This window comes from Pipistrellus hanaki (genome assembly GCF_964339955.1).
Source record: "Pipistrellus hanaki genome assembly, chromosome: 3".
Lineage (NCBI taxonomy): Eukaryota > Metazoa > Chordata > Mammalia > Chiroptera > Vespertilionidae > Pipistrellus > Pipistrellus hanaki.
Window position 1 is genome coordinate 134634521 of NC_140505.1, and position 15044 is coordinate 134649564.

General features: G+C 44.3%; 1 protein-coding gene across 3 annotated transcripts in view; it reads right to left on the reverse strand.

The window, feature by feature from the left end:
- Nucleotides 1-15044, reverse strand: part of SRGAP1 (SLIT-ROBO Rho GTPase activating protein 1) — a 261746-nt gene that overhangs the window by 37530 nt on the left and 209172 nt on the right. The window contains exons 11-15 of one of the 3 annotated variants that reach the window (XM_084877575.1): nucleotides 13667-13694; nucleotides 8800-8833; nucleotides 5535-5595; nucleotides 5302-5379; nucleotides 3140-3274 (exon numbers count right to left, since the gene is read on the reverse strand). In XM_084877575.1, the coding sequence (XP_084733701.1) occupies nucleotides 3140-3274; nucleotides 5302-5379; nucleotides 5535-5595; nucleotides 8800-8833; nucleotides 13667-13694 (336 nt within the window). Of the gene's footprint in view, nucleotides 1-3139; nucleotides 3275-5301; nucleotides 5380-5534; nucleotides 5596-8799; nucleotides 8834-9342; nucleotides 9446-13666; nucleotides 13695-15044 lie in introns of all 3 variants that reach the window. The other 2 variants (XM_084877574.1, XR_014794476.1) reach the window with 2 other exon arrangements.

Genomic DNA, 15044 nt, shown 5'->3' on the forward strand with positions numbered 1-15044 from the left:
TTAACCCAAGGATTACTAATCCATTGATTTTTATTAATTCCCTCCATTGTTTTAATGATCACAGGGGTAAATGTCTTTGCAGTGTCTTTGTTTGCACTTGCAGCATTTCATATAAGGCACTGCTTGCAGGAAAGAAAGATATTGGAGATTCCCCATTTTTTCCCCTTAGTCTTCATAGTTTGCTAAGCTTAACTCTTAAATTGTAGAAAACTTGTCTTTGTTACAAAACATTTAAATGTGCTGGGCAAAATCATGCTGGAACCAACACAACTTCTGTTATACTAACATCACTTTCAAATGCATTTAGTAATTATGTTAAAAACAACAACCACCACCACCAACCTTTTAAGAGAACAGACAAACTGGTAATTGGCTAACCCAAGTATTGGCATATGTGACCCAAGTTTATAGTAGTAGCTGTTAACAGCTGTAATGATGATAGCTAGCAATACTTAATGAGGCTTCCTATGTACCAGACAGGATGCTAAACCCTCTATAACTTTCTACGAATTGTTCCATTTATTCTCCATAAGACTCTAAGAAATAAAGAAACAGATATTTAATGAGATTAAGTCTTAATCTCTGTCCAATGTTACATAGCTGTCAAGTGGTAAAGCTAGGATTTGAATGTAGATAATTTTGACTCAACGGCATCAACTTTTAATAACCACAATGAAATAGTATTTCTTCTCGTCCAATGGAAGCATGAAATAATTGTATAATAGTAACCAACAATGTAGCTATTGCTCTGCCAACTGGTATGTGTATAGATGCTGATGTGATGTATGTGCCTAAAAAACCTCTAAGCATTCGTAGACGGCTTATTATTTTTCCAGATTTAAACTTTCTGGCTGGGATGTGAGGGCAATCTTTGGACATGGCCAAAGGAGAATTCCAGAAGAATGACACCTCCTTCCCAGTTCTTTCCAGCTGGGTCAGAGGCCCACGGAGATGACTCAGACTGTGCGAGGGCCTTGGAGCGGACACACGGACACACTTCTGGATACCACAGAAGACACCAGACGGCATGGGGGTGGGGGTGACCGTAATTAGGACTGGAGAATTCATACCCAAGGAGAGCCAGGACTTCAGGTATGGATGCCACACAAAAGAATTTGGGTGGAATTTTGACTCTTCATTTAAATGCAATTTAACAACTGTGAATTATACACTTACTATGTGCCTGGAATAGAACTATGCCAAATGTTGAAAACTGCAAAACGGAATAATCCATCAAAACCTCACAATCCTCTGGAGCTTAACTATAGGCGTTTCATTGAACAAACTGCCAGGCACCGTTCTTGGCACTTTACTTGCATTAACTCACTTGATTCTCACAACCCAATGACCTGTGACCTAATATTCTCCCTATTTTATAGCTAGGGAGCTGAAGTGCAGAGAGATTAAGAAACCTGTCTAAAGTCACATAGCTTTAGGTGAGCAATTAGGACCTACGATTTGGTCCTGGCCTCTTTGAGTCCAGAGCCTACATTCTAAATCTTTCCCTGAGCTCTCTCTCTAGTAGAGGGAGTCAGGGGTGTTAGACAGAGGTACACAGGGGAACACTGACAGAGGAGAAAGTGACAGATTCCGCTTTGGGGAGAATGGTGTCTGGCCGGAGAGCCAGTTCAGCCGAGGCTTTGTAGCAGATGTGGACGGCCCTCAGGGGCAGCAGGCGAAGCAGCAGGGGCAGAGGTGCAGAGGTGGGGAATGGCCCAGTGTGCCTGCCCTTTGCTACGGTGGAAATACAAAGCAGACAGGGCAGGGCGACAGGAGATGAAAGCCCAGAAGTAGAGAGAGAGAGATCAGATAGAGAAAGAATTTTATTCTAAGAACTTCCCATACTAAGGAGTTTCTTTTTAGGTGGGAAATATTAAAATGGGTTTTTAAACAGGAGGCGGGGGCAGTGATGTCACCCAGTTTGTCTTTTTACATCTAGCTGCAACATGAAACATGGAAAGATGTGGAGTGAGGGCAAAACCCAGAAGTGAGAGACCCTAACAGCAGCTTCAGGGGGAATATGGAGGTAAGGATGGGGAAGGGGCCGAGTAGAAACATTTCTTGAGGCAAAGTCAACAGGACTTGCTGACTCAGGTGTGGAGCTGGAAAGCTGAGGGAGGAGGTTTCCTTATCAGAGTAAAGCTTGGTACGTGCCAAGGCCCTCACTGTGTGATGTACGCCGGCCCTAGACCCTTGCCCGAGAAAATGGACTTAAGGGGGCGCTGCACTTTTAGACATATGGAACTCACGTGCAGTTAACACCCGATTCCTGACATTACGTTCACCTTCCCTCCTGCAGTGTCCGAAGCCCCCACTGAGGAAAACAGCAGTACTTCACTCTGCTGACGCCTACTAGCTTCCTAACGCATCACCCACCGTCCCAGCGCAATGTGGCCTAGGAGCCGGGGCCCACCGGCAGATAACTGCCACCTGGCGCCCGGCACTGTGATGATGATCATTTATCTCAGTTTATCTTCTTTTAAAAATTAAAAAAAAAAAATTTTTTTTTTTAGTCCTCACCAGAGGATATCTTTCCATAGCTTTCAGACAGACTGGAAGGGAAGAAGGAAGAGGGAGAGGAGGGGGAGGGAGACTTTGATGCGTTGCCTCCCAAGGTGCCCGACAGGGGCCGGGGAACGAACCCCGGCAACCCAAGTATGTGCCCTTCAGTGCGGGGGCAGGTGCTCTAACCACTGGGCCACCGGCCGGGGCTCAGTTTACCTTATTTCTTGAAATAACATCCAAGATGGATAAATTACCCCACTCCTAAGATTGGTGGAGAAGACAAAGCACCAAACGCCAGGAAGAAGTTATAGTTCCATGCTTATAACTTCGTCCTCTCCCTCAGCCGTTGGCACCTGCCTTTCCGCTTTATTCCGGGCTCTCAGTGGGAAGCTCGTGGGCTCTATGGAGCCTGAGCAAGTTCAGGAGCAAAGCCCACTCAGCGAAGGGCGAGGCCACAGCTGGGAGGGTGACTCATGCTGCATCCAGAAAGAAAACAAATGGCCTCAGAAATCTGGTGGTAACAGGGCAGAGAGGGGGTGGGGAGGACATGTGGAGAGGGGCCACTGCCTTTTCCAGGAAACTGGGTAGTGAAACAATTCTGGTGGGAAAAGACCGAAAAATGAAGTCCACTTACTGATACATGAAATCAGATCATTAAATCTTTCCTTAGGAAAGAGGGGGTTTTCCAGCCCACGGAAATAGAGCTTCAGAACGCCAGCAACTGAGTTAATATCGTGGTTACTCTGGTCATCGGCCAAGGGGTTTTCACCTAAAAAAAAAATAAAAATAAAAATTAGTGATAGGCAGTGTTTCTTTTTCTTCTACACACACACAGACTTCTATATATACATGTATCTTTTAATTATACTTTGTGAAAGATTATATGGTACTAAAAAGAAATGGTTTAGAGATACCACCCCATGATTAAGTTAAAAATAGTGGACTAAAAATAAAGGTTTTTAAAAAATCTTTTGCTACCAAATAATCCCTTTCAAGCTACCAAAATCCTAAAATAAAATATTGTGGGATTTGAAATTTTACCCAAGTTTTTTTTTCTTTTCTTTTTGAGGCTAAAAATCTGTAATCTTAGTTTTGACATGAATTCAAATACTACATTCTTAACCCACTGGGAAAAAGATGTAATACAGGGCTGTCTGGCTGTCCTATCTGGATCAGCAAAATGTATAAAAAAATATTACAAGGTCTGCCCCCCCCCCCCCCCCGACTGTGGACACCTGTAATTAAATTAATAAGTGTTTTTCAAAGTGGCAAGGTGGTGCTCCCAGCATATTTGGAAGCTGCCGTGAGCAGTGGAAGATTTTGAAATCAGACAGTGGGATTTGAAAATGTGCCCTAATGTGTATGGAAAGTGGAAATTAAAAAAAAATATATATGTCACAAATATGAAATTATATTATTTCTGTATGATGAGCAGAGTTCAAAAATACTAGCTCAGTGGCCTGGCTAGTCCACCTCCCTGAGAAATTGAGATAAAATCCTCAAACTCAGCATAATATCATGCAGTCTTAAATCGAATTCTGCCTTTTATTCACAAGACTGCTTTTCTCTTCTAAAGTTCACAATAATTGCACCCTGCATTTTAACTTGTTTTTGTTTTTTCCCCCTCTTGAGGCAGTTTCTGGGACATGTCCCTTTTCTCTGCTCCTCGGTGGAAATCACCGAACAAAAACGTACCAAAATATATATTTTGTATCCAGTGTGACAAAGCCTCACCCAGAAAGGTCACAAACAAATAACAGACATCAGGGGGATCGCCAGGGAAAGCTAATGATGCCTGTGCGGCTGGCATGGGAACCTGCGGCTTTACTACGTTTCGGCTTCTCCTGAACGTGGTCCACGTTCGAGACCTGGAACCCCGAGCTGCCGACAGGGGAGGCTGCTCCGCTCTGCACATCCTGTCAGCCTGAGAATTTGGAACAGGAAAGCAATCTGGCTCCACGTTTACTCTCCAACCAAGGTTTCAGAATTTCAAGGGCTCTCTGCCAAGCCTGGGCCAGCGGACACGGGGCCGGGAGAGAAAGCAGCCCTGTCTCCATGCCACCATGCCCCTCCCTCTGAGTTCCCCGCCTGGCTTCCGTGCAGAGGAAGGAAGGGGCAGGTGCGTCCAGATCGCTATAACTGGAGAGCGTTAATAACCCAGAGCCATCGCTAAAGAGCTGGGCATTCTCATGGATGACACCTAATCCTCAACACCAACCCTGGCATTTTTGCAGATGAGGAAACCGAGGCCGAAGTAAGAGAGTGGAGTAACTTGGCCCAAATTAGTAAATGGGAAGTCTGATGGATTCTAGGTCTGCCTGACACAGAAGAGTATGGTTTTGCTAGTCATAATGAGCTAATGAACAGCTTAGTAGGACTTAAGTGACAGCCAACTGTGGACAGCAATAAGGTACCACTAGCCACGGGGAAGGAGCATGGGGATGGAAGGAAAGAGTTCCCAACAAGGAAACGGACATGAACCTCAAACACCTGCTTGCCAGGCCCAGGGCCGTCCTCGCCAGCTTCCAGGGCCCCTCCTGTGCCCCTGAACACATGTGCCCAGGATGATCACTGCCAGTTCTCACCCAGGACACAGCCTCACATGCTCTCCAATACTCAATGACGAAGCCTTATGCAAGATCACATGGCACTGCATTTCTTAACTGCCCTACGTAGATTCTTACTTCAATTTCCAAAAGGAAATAAATGCAAAGAGAAAGGTTTCGAAGGTATACAGAGGGCGTATGCCACCTCGCTCTCCAGAAAATGATGGCTTTTCCCATGAGTTGCAATTACCTCTCTCAAACGAATTTTTAATGTCATTGACTTCCACCTGGGAGCCGGACACTCGGAAGATCCCCTGGTGCTGAAGACCTAAAGAGAACGGGGGAGAAACAGAGTGAAAGGTCCCCTTACAGCCTCCAGGTCCCCCATTTCCCACCAATTAAATATTCAGCGGAAAGACACATTTACTGAACTATTCCCAGTGGTTATTTTTAAAAGTAAGAATTCCGCAGTTCATGGCTTACCATAGAGATTGATGAACCGAATACAACTTTCCACAATGAGGGGGATGATCTGTCCCGAGTCCTGCGTCAGGAGGTAGAAACCAGTTAACGGCACAGGAGAGGCGTAAATCACACATCATCATAACGCGCACAGTTCAATTACAAGGAGGGCACGGCACTGATCATCTGAAAGATGATCATTTCCATACCCCCCCCCCCACACCCCGAAAATAGTACCCAAGGGCCAACATTAAAATTAATCAAAGGTATGTTTCCGTTCTGGAGCAAACCAAATAAAATGCCTTTAAAGCAATCCTGCTTCCGCTCGACTCTGCTGTGCATCTCTTCTACTCGCACGTCGTAGGCTCACATACCAAAATGAATCTATGAGCCACTCACTTTTTAAAAGGCTGTTGACGAAGGTAATCTAACGGACTTAAAGAGAACCGTGCAAACTAGTCACCAAGCACAGCCTTTCGGCCTTCCGGGGTCCTCTCCGGGACATCCCGAGAGGCTCCATTTTCCCAGATGCGTGACCTGACAATTGCTGTACAGGTGCTTCTAACGGGCAATGTATTTATTTCGTTTGCACCAGAACATACTTATCCTGACTGATTTATTTTTAATTGATGCTTTTCCCATGATTTAAGGATTTTTTAATTTTTTTTTTCAATGACACAAATGCACATCCTCTTTTCTTAGGAAGGAGTATTTTTTGGCCAACCCTCCCCCCCCCCCCCCACATCTCCGCTGAACACATGTGAGTGTTAGAAATGTTTTAAAACATGGAACGGATGACAAGTGAGAGGAAGGAGCTGCAAGGTCACCGTTAAACGTGGACCCAGGCCACGCACTCCATGTCGTCACAGAAGGTTACTGACGGGGGAGTTGTTTTTCATGTACTTTGGACTCTGCTGTTTCAGAAATTAGATCTTAAAGGAAACATGGAGGTTCGAAATGATTAGCTGACATTAGGTACTAAATTCATGAGGAATTTTATTATGAAACACAAGGAGAATTTGGCTGTCTTGATAGATGAGAACAATTCGGAATCCACTAACCTTTTCAATTAAGTCTCAGGGGAAGGATTAGGAACTGAAACTGGTTACTATTCCTAGAATGGGCAACGCACAGCTTGAGGAGTAGTTTTACTTTAGGTTTTAAGACAATCTGTATAAACCAGCTAGTGGTTCCATGGCTTCTGGAGCTTCTATGAAGTTTCTCTAAGAGTTCATTTTATTTTTAAGGAATGTAAACTTCTTTAATTTCTTAAAGAAGGTCCTTAAGAGTGCAAACTCTTTTTTGGTGTGGACTCGCTGACGCAAGAATAACAACATAATTATATCAAAACCTTCTGAGTAGGTGAGGGGATTTTTTCTTTAAGATACAGGTGTGTTTTAGAGGAAGAAACCTTTATATGAACAACACATGTAACATTGTAAAAAAGCAACAAATATCTAAATGTAAGCGATAATAGGAGAATATTAGTTTGCATCTCTGCTGAACTGAGTGTTAAAACAAGAAGAAAACACAAAGAATAAAAGGTTATTAAAAGAAAAATGTTTGCACTAAAATCCTTCCAAAGAAAAATGTCTTATTACTTAAAATCTATTTTTTCTGTGTGGTTACATTTACTCAAGTAATTGCTATCCTTTCAGCTGTTATCAGTACTTCATTCAGGTATAATGAATTCTGGAGTAGAAATACAACGTGTGTTTTAATTTTGTGGATGCCAGCTGCTTTGGCGGCATACTTTACAAGAAGGGAGCTGTGTTCCACCTCCCATTCAAAGGAATCCCTTTGTGTCCCAGTGTTCCCGGGGGACAGAGAGGAGAAATGGTTTTGCTCTTGTTGCCTCGCAGTGGTATTGCGGGGACCTCGGTGAGGGAGCACTTTTCAGAAGCGCAGAGATCGCTGTGTGTGCTGTGCTACTGCTGTTCCCAAGGATTCTTCAGCGCGCCCTCTGGGACAGCGAAGGGCGCACATAGTGAACGTCCCAGGATAACCAGTTTACTCCTTCTCGAGTACTTACATTTGGTTTCCTTTCATTGTTCTTAATGAAAAATCTTTAAAAAATACAGTCTGGCCGAAACTGGTTTGGCTCAGTGGATAGAGCGTCGGCCTGCAGACTGAAAGGTCCCAGGTTCGATTCCGGTCAAGGGCATGTACCTTCGTTGCAGGCACATCCCCAGTAGGGGGTGTGCAAGAGGCAGCTGATCCATGATTCTCTCTCATCGATGTTTCTTACTCTCTAACCCTCTCTCTTCCTATCTATGAAAAAATCAATAAAATATATTTAAAAAAAAATACACCCTGTGCTTTTCTCTCATCTTCGGCAGTCATTCTCACGCTATGCTATCTGATGGAACAGAAGCATCCATGTGCTTTCCTGAGCTTCTCTGCATCCTCTCTCTGCCAGGCGTCCGGCTGCCCATCTCAGTGATCCCACTGGACCAGTCCCTCTCTCCAGCTAACTGACCCCCGCTTATAACAAGCCTGGGAAACCAGATAATCAAACCTGAAAATAATTTTATATTAAATTAGAGCCAATAGGGCTCTTCTGGGTATAAGGCGATGGCAGTGCATTTGTGATTGCTGTTTAGGTGTCCGGTGGCCTTTCACGTCATTGCATGGTTAGGGCTCATGCTTAAGGCCATGCATGCACGTATCTTTCTGTCCATACATGAGTCACATGTGCGGGCAAATGTTTAAAAGTCATTAGTGTACACAGTCAATAAAAGATCTGATTTTAAATAAGGTAAGATATGTGTAACATATTATTATATTAAGGGAGATTATCAATGATGTAGTTTCCTATATAAAGTTATTTTATTTTTTGTCTATTTCACACGGGGGTCCATAATCCGGTATGAAGTGTGCATTTGGTATTGAATGTTGACTTTCCTTATCATAAACGTCCAGGGACTCAAATTTGGTCTGTTTGCCAAATTACACAATATGAAAACGATGAGTTTATCCAGTTTTACCAGAGAAGACTATTCTTCTTAAATCAGCGTCTGATTTCTACCATGCCTTTCTAAGCAAAGCCTATTAGAATAAGGTGACCAGACATCCTGATTTTTACCAAAATTAGTAAAAATCGGCACTGTCCCGCCAAAAGCGGGACGTCTGGTCACCTTATATTAGAAGCCTGTCTAATTTCCAGCGGCAAACGTTTTTCTTTTAAAGACCTTAAAAAGCCCGATGAAAGCCAAGCATGACGATGATTGGAAAAGGACACCGCGGGCGAAAGAGGCTGCGCCCTCACCTCCCTCTAGCACTATACCTGGTGTCTCGCGTGCGAGTTCCTTCGTCCTCGGCTAGAAGCATTACCAGAAATACAGGATGAAAAAAGAAGACAGAGTAAACACGGCAGAGATACAAGATACAGACCACAGGGTCTTACAATTCATCCAATATAATGAATTCCTCAAGTCACGGGAAATCAGAACTCTTGCTGAGCTGCAGAGCTACCCTGACAAGGGACTTTGATATTTTGTGCCACCTTATTTGCACGAGTAAAAAACAAAACATTTTTATCCGGTAGCTCTTTTTCTTTTTGTACAAAAAAATTTTTTTCTTTTTTTAAAAAAGAGGGCTTTTTCTTTTTGCCAGCACAATAACACCCACATTTATTTCTTCTTCTGAAGGCACTCAAACCAAATATTCTTTTCTCTCTGACTTCAGGAAATATTATATTGATTTTTCTGGGAAAGCAAAGAGCCCCAGGACAGACTTGGACATAATGACCTGCCTCCGTGTATGAGAGGCCGAGACCATTATAGTGAGAAGCATGGAGATCAGCCACCCAGATGGCTGGTGCCAGTACCTTGACGAATGTTTCCAAATCCCCATTAAACAACTTAGCATTATACTGTGAGCGGGGTCTGGACTTCCTGTGTTTCTGGGGCTTAGGGGGAACATTTGGAGGCCTGAGGGAAGGGAATATAATTACTGAGCATGGCAGAAATCAAACAACGAACGAAACACCCATAGGTCACATCAAAATTATAAAACACAGGAATTCCGTGTTCCTTCTCCACCCCCACCCTCGGGGAAAAGAGTCCTTCCCCTTTCCTATGTATTTGCTTTTACTTATGTATCACAAACCATACAAGCTATTCATCCAGACCACTCTTTTCTCGTGTGTTGTAGTCCACATCTGTCTCCCGGTTTGTTTAAACATGGTAAGCATCTCCCTGGCTGGTGTGGCTCAGTTGGTTGGCGTGTCCTCCCATACACTGAGAGGTGGTTGAGGGTTCCATTCCCAGTCCAGGCACATACACAGGTTTCGGGTTTGATCCCTGATCAGGGTGCGCACGGGAGGCAACTGAGGTACGTTTCTCTCTCACAATGTATTCCCTCCCCCCACTTCTCTCCCCTTCTCCCTTCCACTCTCTCTCTAAAATCAGTAATAAATGAAAAAAAAGATAAGCGTCCCCAAATGGAATTGAGAACTATTTGGCCCAGTGTCACAAACCAAGGTTTGTGATTTGTGTTGTGTAGCTTATAAGTCACACAGAAGACATGACAGGCCATAAAAATTAAGGCTCTGATAAATCCCAACATGAGCAATGAAATATCACATTTTTAGTTACAACATAATGCTTTGAGGCACATAACATCGTATCTGTTCAATAGCCCTCAGGTATCATGGGATTTGACTTCATGCAAAAGTAGCCGTTAATGAATCGCGAGGGAAAAGACAGCGTTGGGTTTCAATGCTCTTCCTTGGGAAGGGGTGCACACACTCGTGTGAACTGTTATTTCCTTAAAGCACACTGTCTCCCACCTAGATATGTGCAGAGTGTTAGGATGTACCAGTTCTTTCTGTTCTGGACTCCTTCCATCGCCCTCCACAGTCTGTGCTCTGGTGGATAAGCCAGTCTCTCTGGCGTGTGCACCCCAGGGCACCATCTACCCTCTTAAGACACCTTGTAGCATCTTGCTCTGTGATGGGCGAGGGAACCTTTTCTGTCCTCCCCGTTTAGAGCAAAGAGGCCCAGGATTGTCCGACTCAACTTTTCCAATGGTGCTGAGTGAAATACACAACAGAAGCGTCCCTAGACCTCTCTGTGGACATTCCAATGTGAACGTTTTGGTGGGAGGCTTCTATGAGGCTGTACATCACACTTGGAAATCAGGTAAAGCCCTTCCTCATGAGGCAAACTCTCTAGGAAGAATTTGAGCTCATTAAGGTTTAGGACAGTGGTTGGCAAACACATTAGTCAACAGAGCCAAATATCAACGGTACAATGATGGAAATTTCTTTTGAGAGCCGAAAACTGACTTCTGCGCACGGGCCACGAAGTTTCAATCGCACTGTACGGGCGTGCCCGCACGTGGTATTTCGTGGAAGAGCCACACTCACGGGGCCAAAGAGCCGCATGTGGCTCTGGAGCCGCAGTTTGCTGACCACTGGTTAGGGAGGCCAGTTTGGACAGAAAACCCTGGGGATTTACGTGGAAGCCCATCCGGCTTCCTAAGATATCACCACTGCCATCAGCAGCAGTAACCTGAGCCCCACGGTGCTTGAGAGGTGAAAGGGGCAGATGTCCAGAAGCAAACAGGGATGCTCCCTTCTAGGCAGCATGTCATAATCTGCCGCCGCTGAAACTTCTGAAATCTCCTTTATACACTGACTTTTGTGCCGTCCACAAAGGAAAGGATCTGGTAGATTTAAAAAGACAACGCGGCCCACCAAAGAATTTAACCACACGAGCTTCCTTTCATCCACGCCTCTCAGTATTTTGGGAGTGTTTTAAAACGCAGACTCTATTTCTATTGAGGTTTGGTGAGCCCAACAGAACGGAAGACAACTGCCATTGAAAAGACAGTTTTCTACTCTTCCCAGTTCTCAGAGGAGGGGCCGCCCACACTGGGGCACCCGGGCTGGTCAGAGGCAGAGTGAGGCGGGGGAACGTGGGCAGGAGCCTTTGCTGTGGTTCCCGTGGGAGGAACAGACGAGGCAGGGCGAACAGGTTTAGGATGGGCTAGTTTGAATAATTTGGTGGTGGTGGTGGGGGGGGCGCTACGGGGCCTGGGAACGGTCCCTGGTTGTCTGGTTCCTGGCCTTCGGGTGAGTGGGAGGAAAAAGAGTGACTCTGATGTCAAAGCTTCATGAAGGAAGTAGCTGCGGGCACGGGCTCTGGGTTGGTTGGTTTGTATGCAAACGGCACGCTAGCAAGCAAGCCCTTTACTATCGCCAGGAACTGGCTGACCCTCAGTGGGGCAGTCCCTTCAGAGCCAGCAAGAGTCCAAGACATCAAAGCATCAGATAAAAAACTAGGAGGCGTGGTTATTACAAAGCCCAACAGCGCTTCACCTCTGAGGACACCGGGAGCAGCTGACCAAGCTAAGACGACACGAACACAGGCTCCTTTGGTTTGGCCACTGATTCACGGGACAAGCAAACGGGTCGTGGGAGCCACAGCCCCCAGGGGCACCGGACAACTGTTCCCGCACGACCGGGAGGTGCAGAGTGACCCGTGCTGGGGCTCATACAGGGATGGCTTTTGAGTTTTCCACCAAACGCCTGAAAAATCACCTCCCTTAACACTCCTAAAGTGAGGCAAACGTGGAGATACCAACGCTGTGAAAGCAACTTGAAAATGAAAACAAACTGCCCGAGAGCTTATCAAAGCCACTTCCCAGGGCCGAGGGGGCGTATCGGGCAGACTGCTCCGAGCCAGGGCCATTCAGCCCTGTCGGACTCGTTCTAGGTGTGTGCTCACCACACACCTTCCTGACAACCTGGCTGCCTCTGCGGCTGCCCCCGTGGAGGAGAGAAGGCGCCCTTCAGGGGGATGTGAGTGTCTAGTCCACTCAGCAAGTCCGGTTCTCACTGAAAATTACTATGCTTGCATTCCTTCCTTTTTGAAAAAAATTCTTGAAGTGCCTTACATTAATTATAATTTAGAAACAACAGGTAAGAGGTTGATAGTGCCGAGAGATAAAAAAAAAAAAAAAAAAAAAATTCCCTAAGCCACACATTATTCTGTAGAGGTACCATTCCTCTTTGTCACTGCTATAGGGAAGAAAAACCTCAGTGTTTTTGTCAAGTTTTGACAAGTCAGTAGCTATATCTTCGGAATTGGCTCACCAAAAAGTGAGAGGGCTCTTCCTTTTGAATAAATGACCCAGAGGGAATGTTACAGAGCCTTGAAATTGACTTGCCAATGACAGCAACAGGCACACCGGTGTCCTGCGTGCCTCGCACCTCCAAGAGAACTCGATTTCAAAAGTGTCACCTTGATGTGTCATCTGGCTGTTGTGCAAATGTGGACACAGAAAAATAAAAGCTGCCGTAAACGTTCCCAACTCAAGTCAGAATCAGCTTCCAAAAAGGCTTTTCTTTCTCAGCACTAGTTTCAAAATCCTCCCATGGTCGAAACCGGTTTGGCTCAGTGGATAGAATGTGGGCCTACAGACTGAAAGGTCCCAGGTTTGATTCCGGTAATGGGCATGTACATTGGTTGCAGGCACATCCCCAGTAGGGTTGTGCAGGAGGCAGCTGGTTGATGTTTCTCTCATTGATGTTTCTAACTTTCTATCCCTCTCTCTTCCTCTCTGTAAAAACTCAATAAAATATATTTTTAAAAAATCCTCCCATGAATTGAAAAGAAAGAATGGAAAGGAAATATGGTTATAGGCATTCGAAGTTAAATCTTTCACGTCAACCAAAAAGGGGTAGAGAGTTCACATCCTAAGAGTCCTGAAGATAGCTCTGATTTTTGTCCAAAATGAGGGAAAGCAGGCACAGGATGCAACTAATCAGACTTCCTATTTGCTAACACAGTAGATATGCATATAGTGTTGCCTGTTAATTAAATTATCAAAAGTCTTCTCAGACTTTTTCTAGAAACTTGTAAGTGTTCTGATTAGATAGAACAAACCCATTCAATCGAGGTCTCTTTTCCTGAGTCTGCTCATTAAAGAGCTTTATGGTTCCTCTGGGAAATCTTCGGGTCTGCCAGAGCAGATCCTGTTTTGTGAGAACCTCAAACACTTCACATTACTGGGTTTTGTCAAGCCCAGACTATCTTCCACGGTCATTAACACACTATGTTCATTCTTGCATTTAAATGGCTGCTTCTTGTTAAAGAGAAAAGCGAGTGAGACACAACATGAGTTATGATAAAATGGTTTCCTACCTTGTAGTCATATACTCAGCTCTATGACCTGCAAGAAAGAAAAAAAAAAAAAAATCAAAGGAAGTAAATGAAATGGAATCTGTGGGATGCATTTGGCAATGTTTTGTATCATCTGTCCACTATTTTAAAATTTTAAGTTTTTAATAACTTACACCATTTATGGCAGAAAACATGAGGGTTGCATATAGTGATAGGCAAATAATTCAAAGTAAATATTTCATAAGATCTATACATAAAACTTAAAAAAATCTATAGATTGGAGAAACATGTTTTACTTGGCAATTTGAGGCAAGGCTACTTATTTACTTAAATGAGAAGTGGCTACTTGATCCTAACTATAAGTTCAAGGATGAAATACAAATAAAGCATATCCCAGAATGTTAGTTATTCCCTCTGGCTTGATTGTCACCTCATAAGGGGAGATGTAGGGGTCACACAGGATTGGGAGAACTCAATTTCCTTTAGATTAAATTGGTGTTCTTTCTATATTATGAAATCGGGGAGAGGCATTGCATTTTCTAATCAGAAATGACATTTACAGATATTAAAGTAGAAGGACGTTAAATTATGCTACATTCCACCAACTTGCAAGCAAAAAGTCCTCCGTTATTTAAAACGTGAGGTTCTTCTCATACATTCAGACTTTGTGACTCGTTTTAAATAACAGCTCTATATATTTGTGGTGTTCCTACAAACTGTGCTAATGTCACGTCTGAATGTGTCTATGGTTGCTGTCTGCTCTTTCTTACAGTTAGGGCGGAGCCGTAGGAAAGGGGTGTGGGAAAGTGAACCATTCAACTGGTTTTGTTTGCAAAACGATGATATGGTCCTCAAACAGCTTGGCAGAGGATGGTCATGTTGTTGTAGCACAAACAGGTGAGCCCAGTGAGTCAGACCTGAGGGCAGGGCCAGTGTAACAACAGCAGACAAAGCTGGCTCATTGGGAATGGTAAACAAACACTCCCAGGCTGCAAAAGACTTTCACTCTATTATCTGCTTTTCTATAACTAAGTAAATACAACGTTTTTCATTAATATCCGTTTACTAAACAAGAAGAGACACTTAATATCAGAAAATACCTTTCTCAATACAGATCCAGGCCACTGTTGGCAGAATCGGGTTTTAGCCATGATTTGGAGGGGGGTGAAGGGTATGGAAAAGAATTAGATTTCCCTCTGCTCCCATTTAACGTAAGTTCCTTCCTTCTTTGGGCTTCTGCTACTTCGGGGGTAGAAAAGAAAAGAGAACTCTAGAATAATTTAAAGCTCTTTGAAAGTGGGAGAAGGTCTCTCAGGAAGTGGGGATGGCAGATAGTGAGCAGTGGTACCTATGCGATATCCTTCAGCACGAAGCTGGCTACACAGAGTTCAAGTTCAGG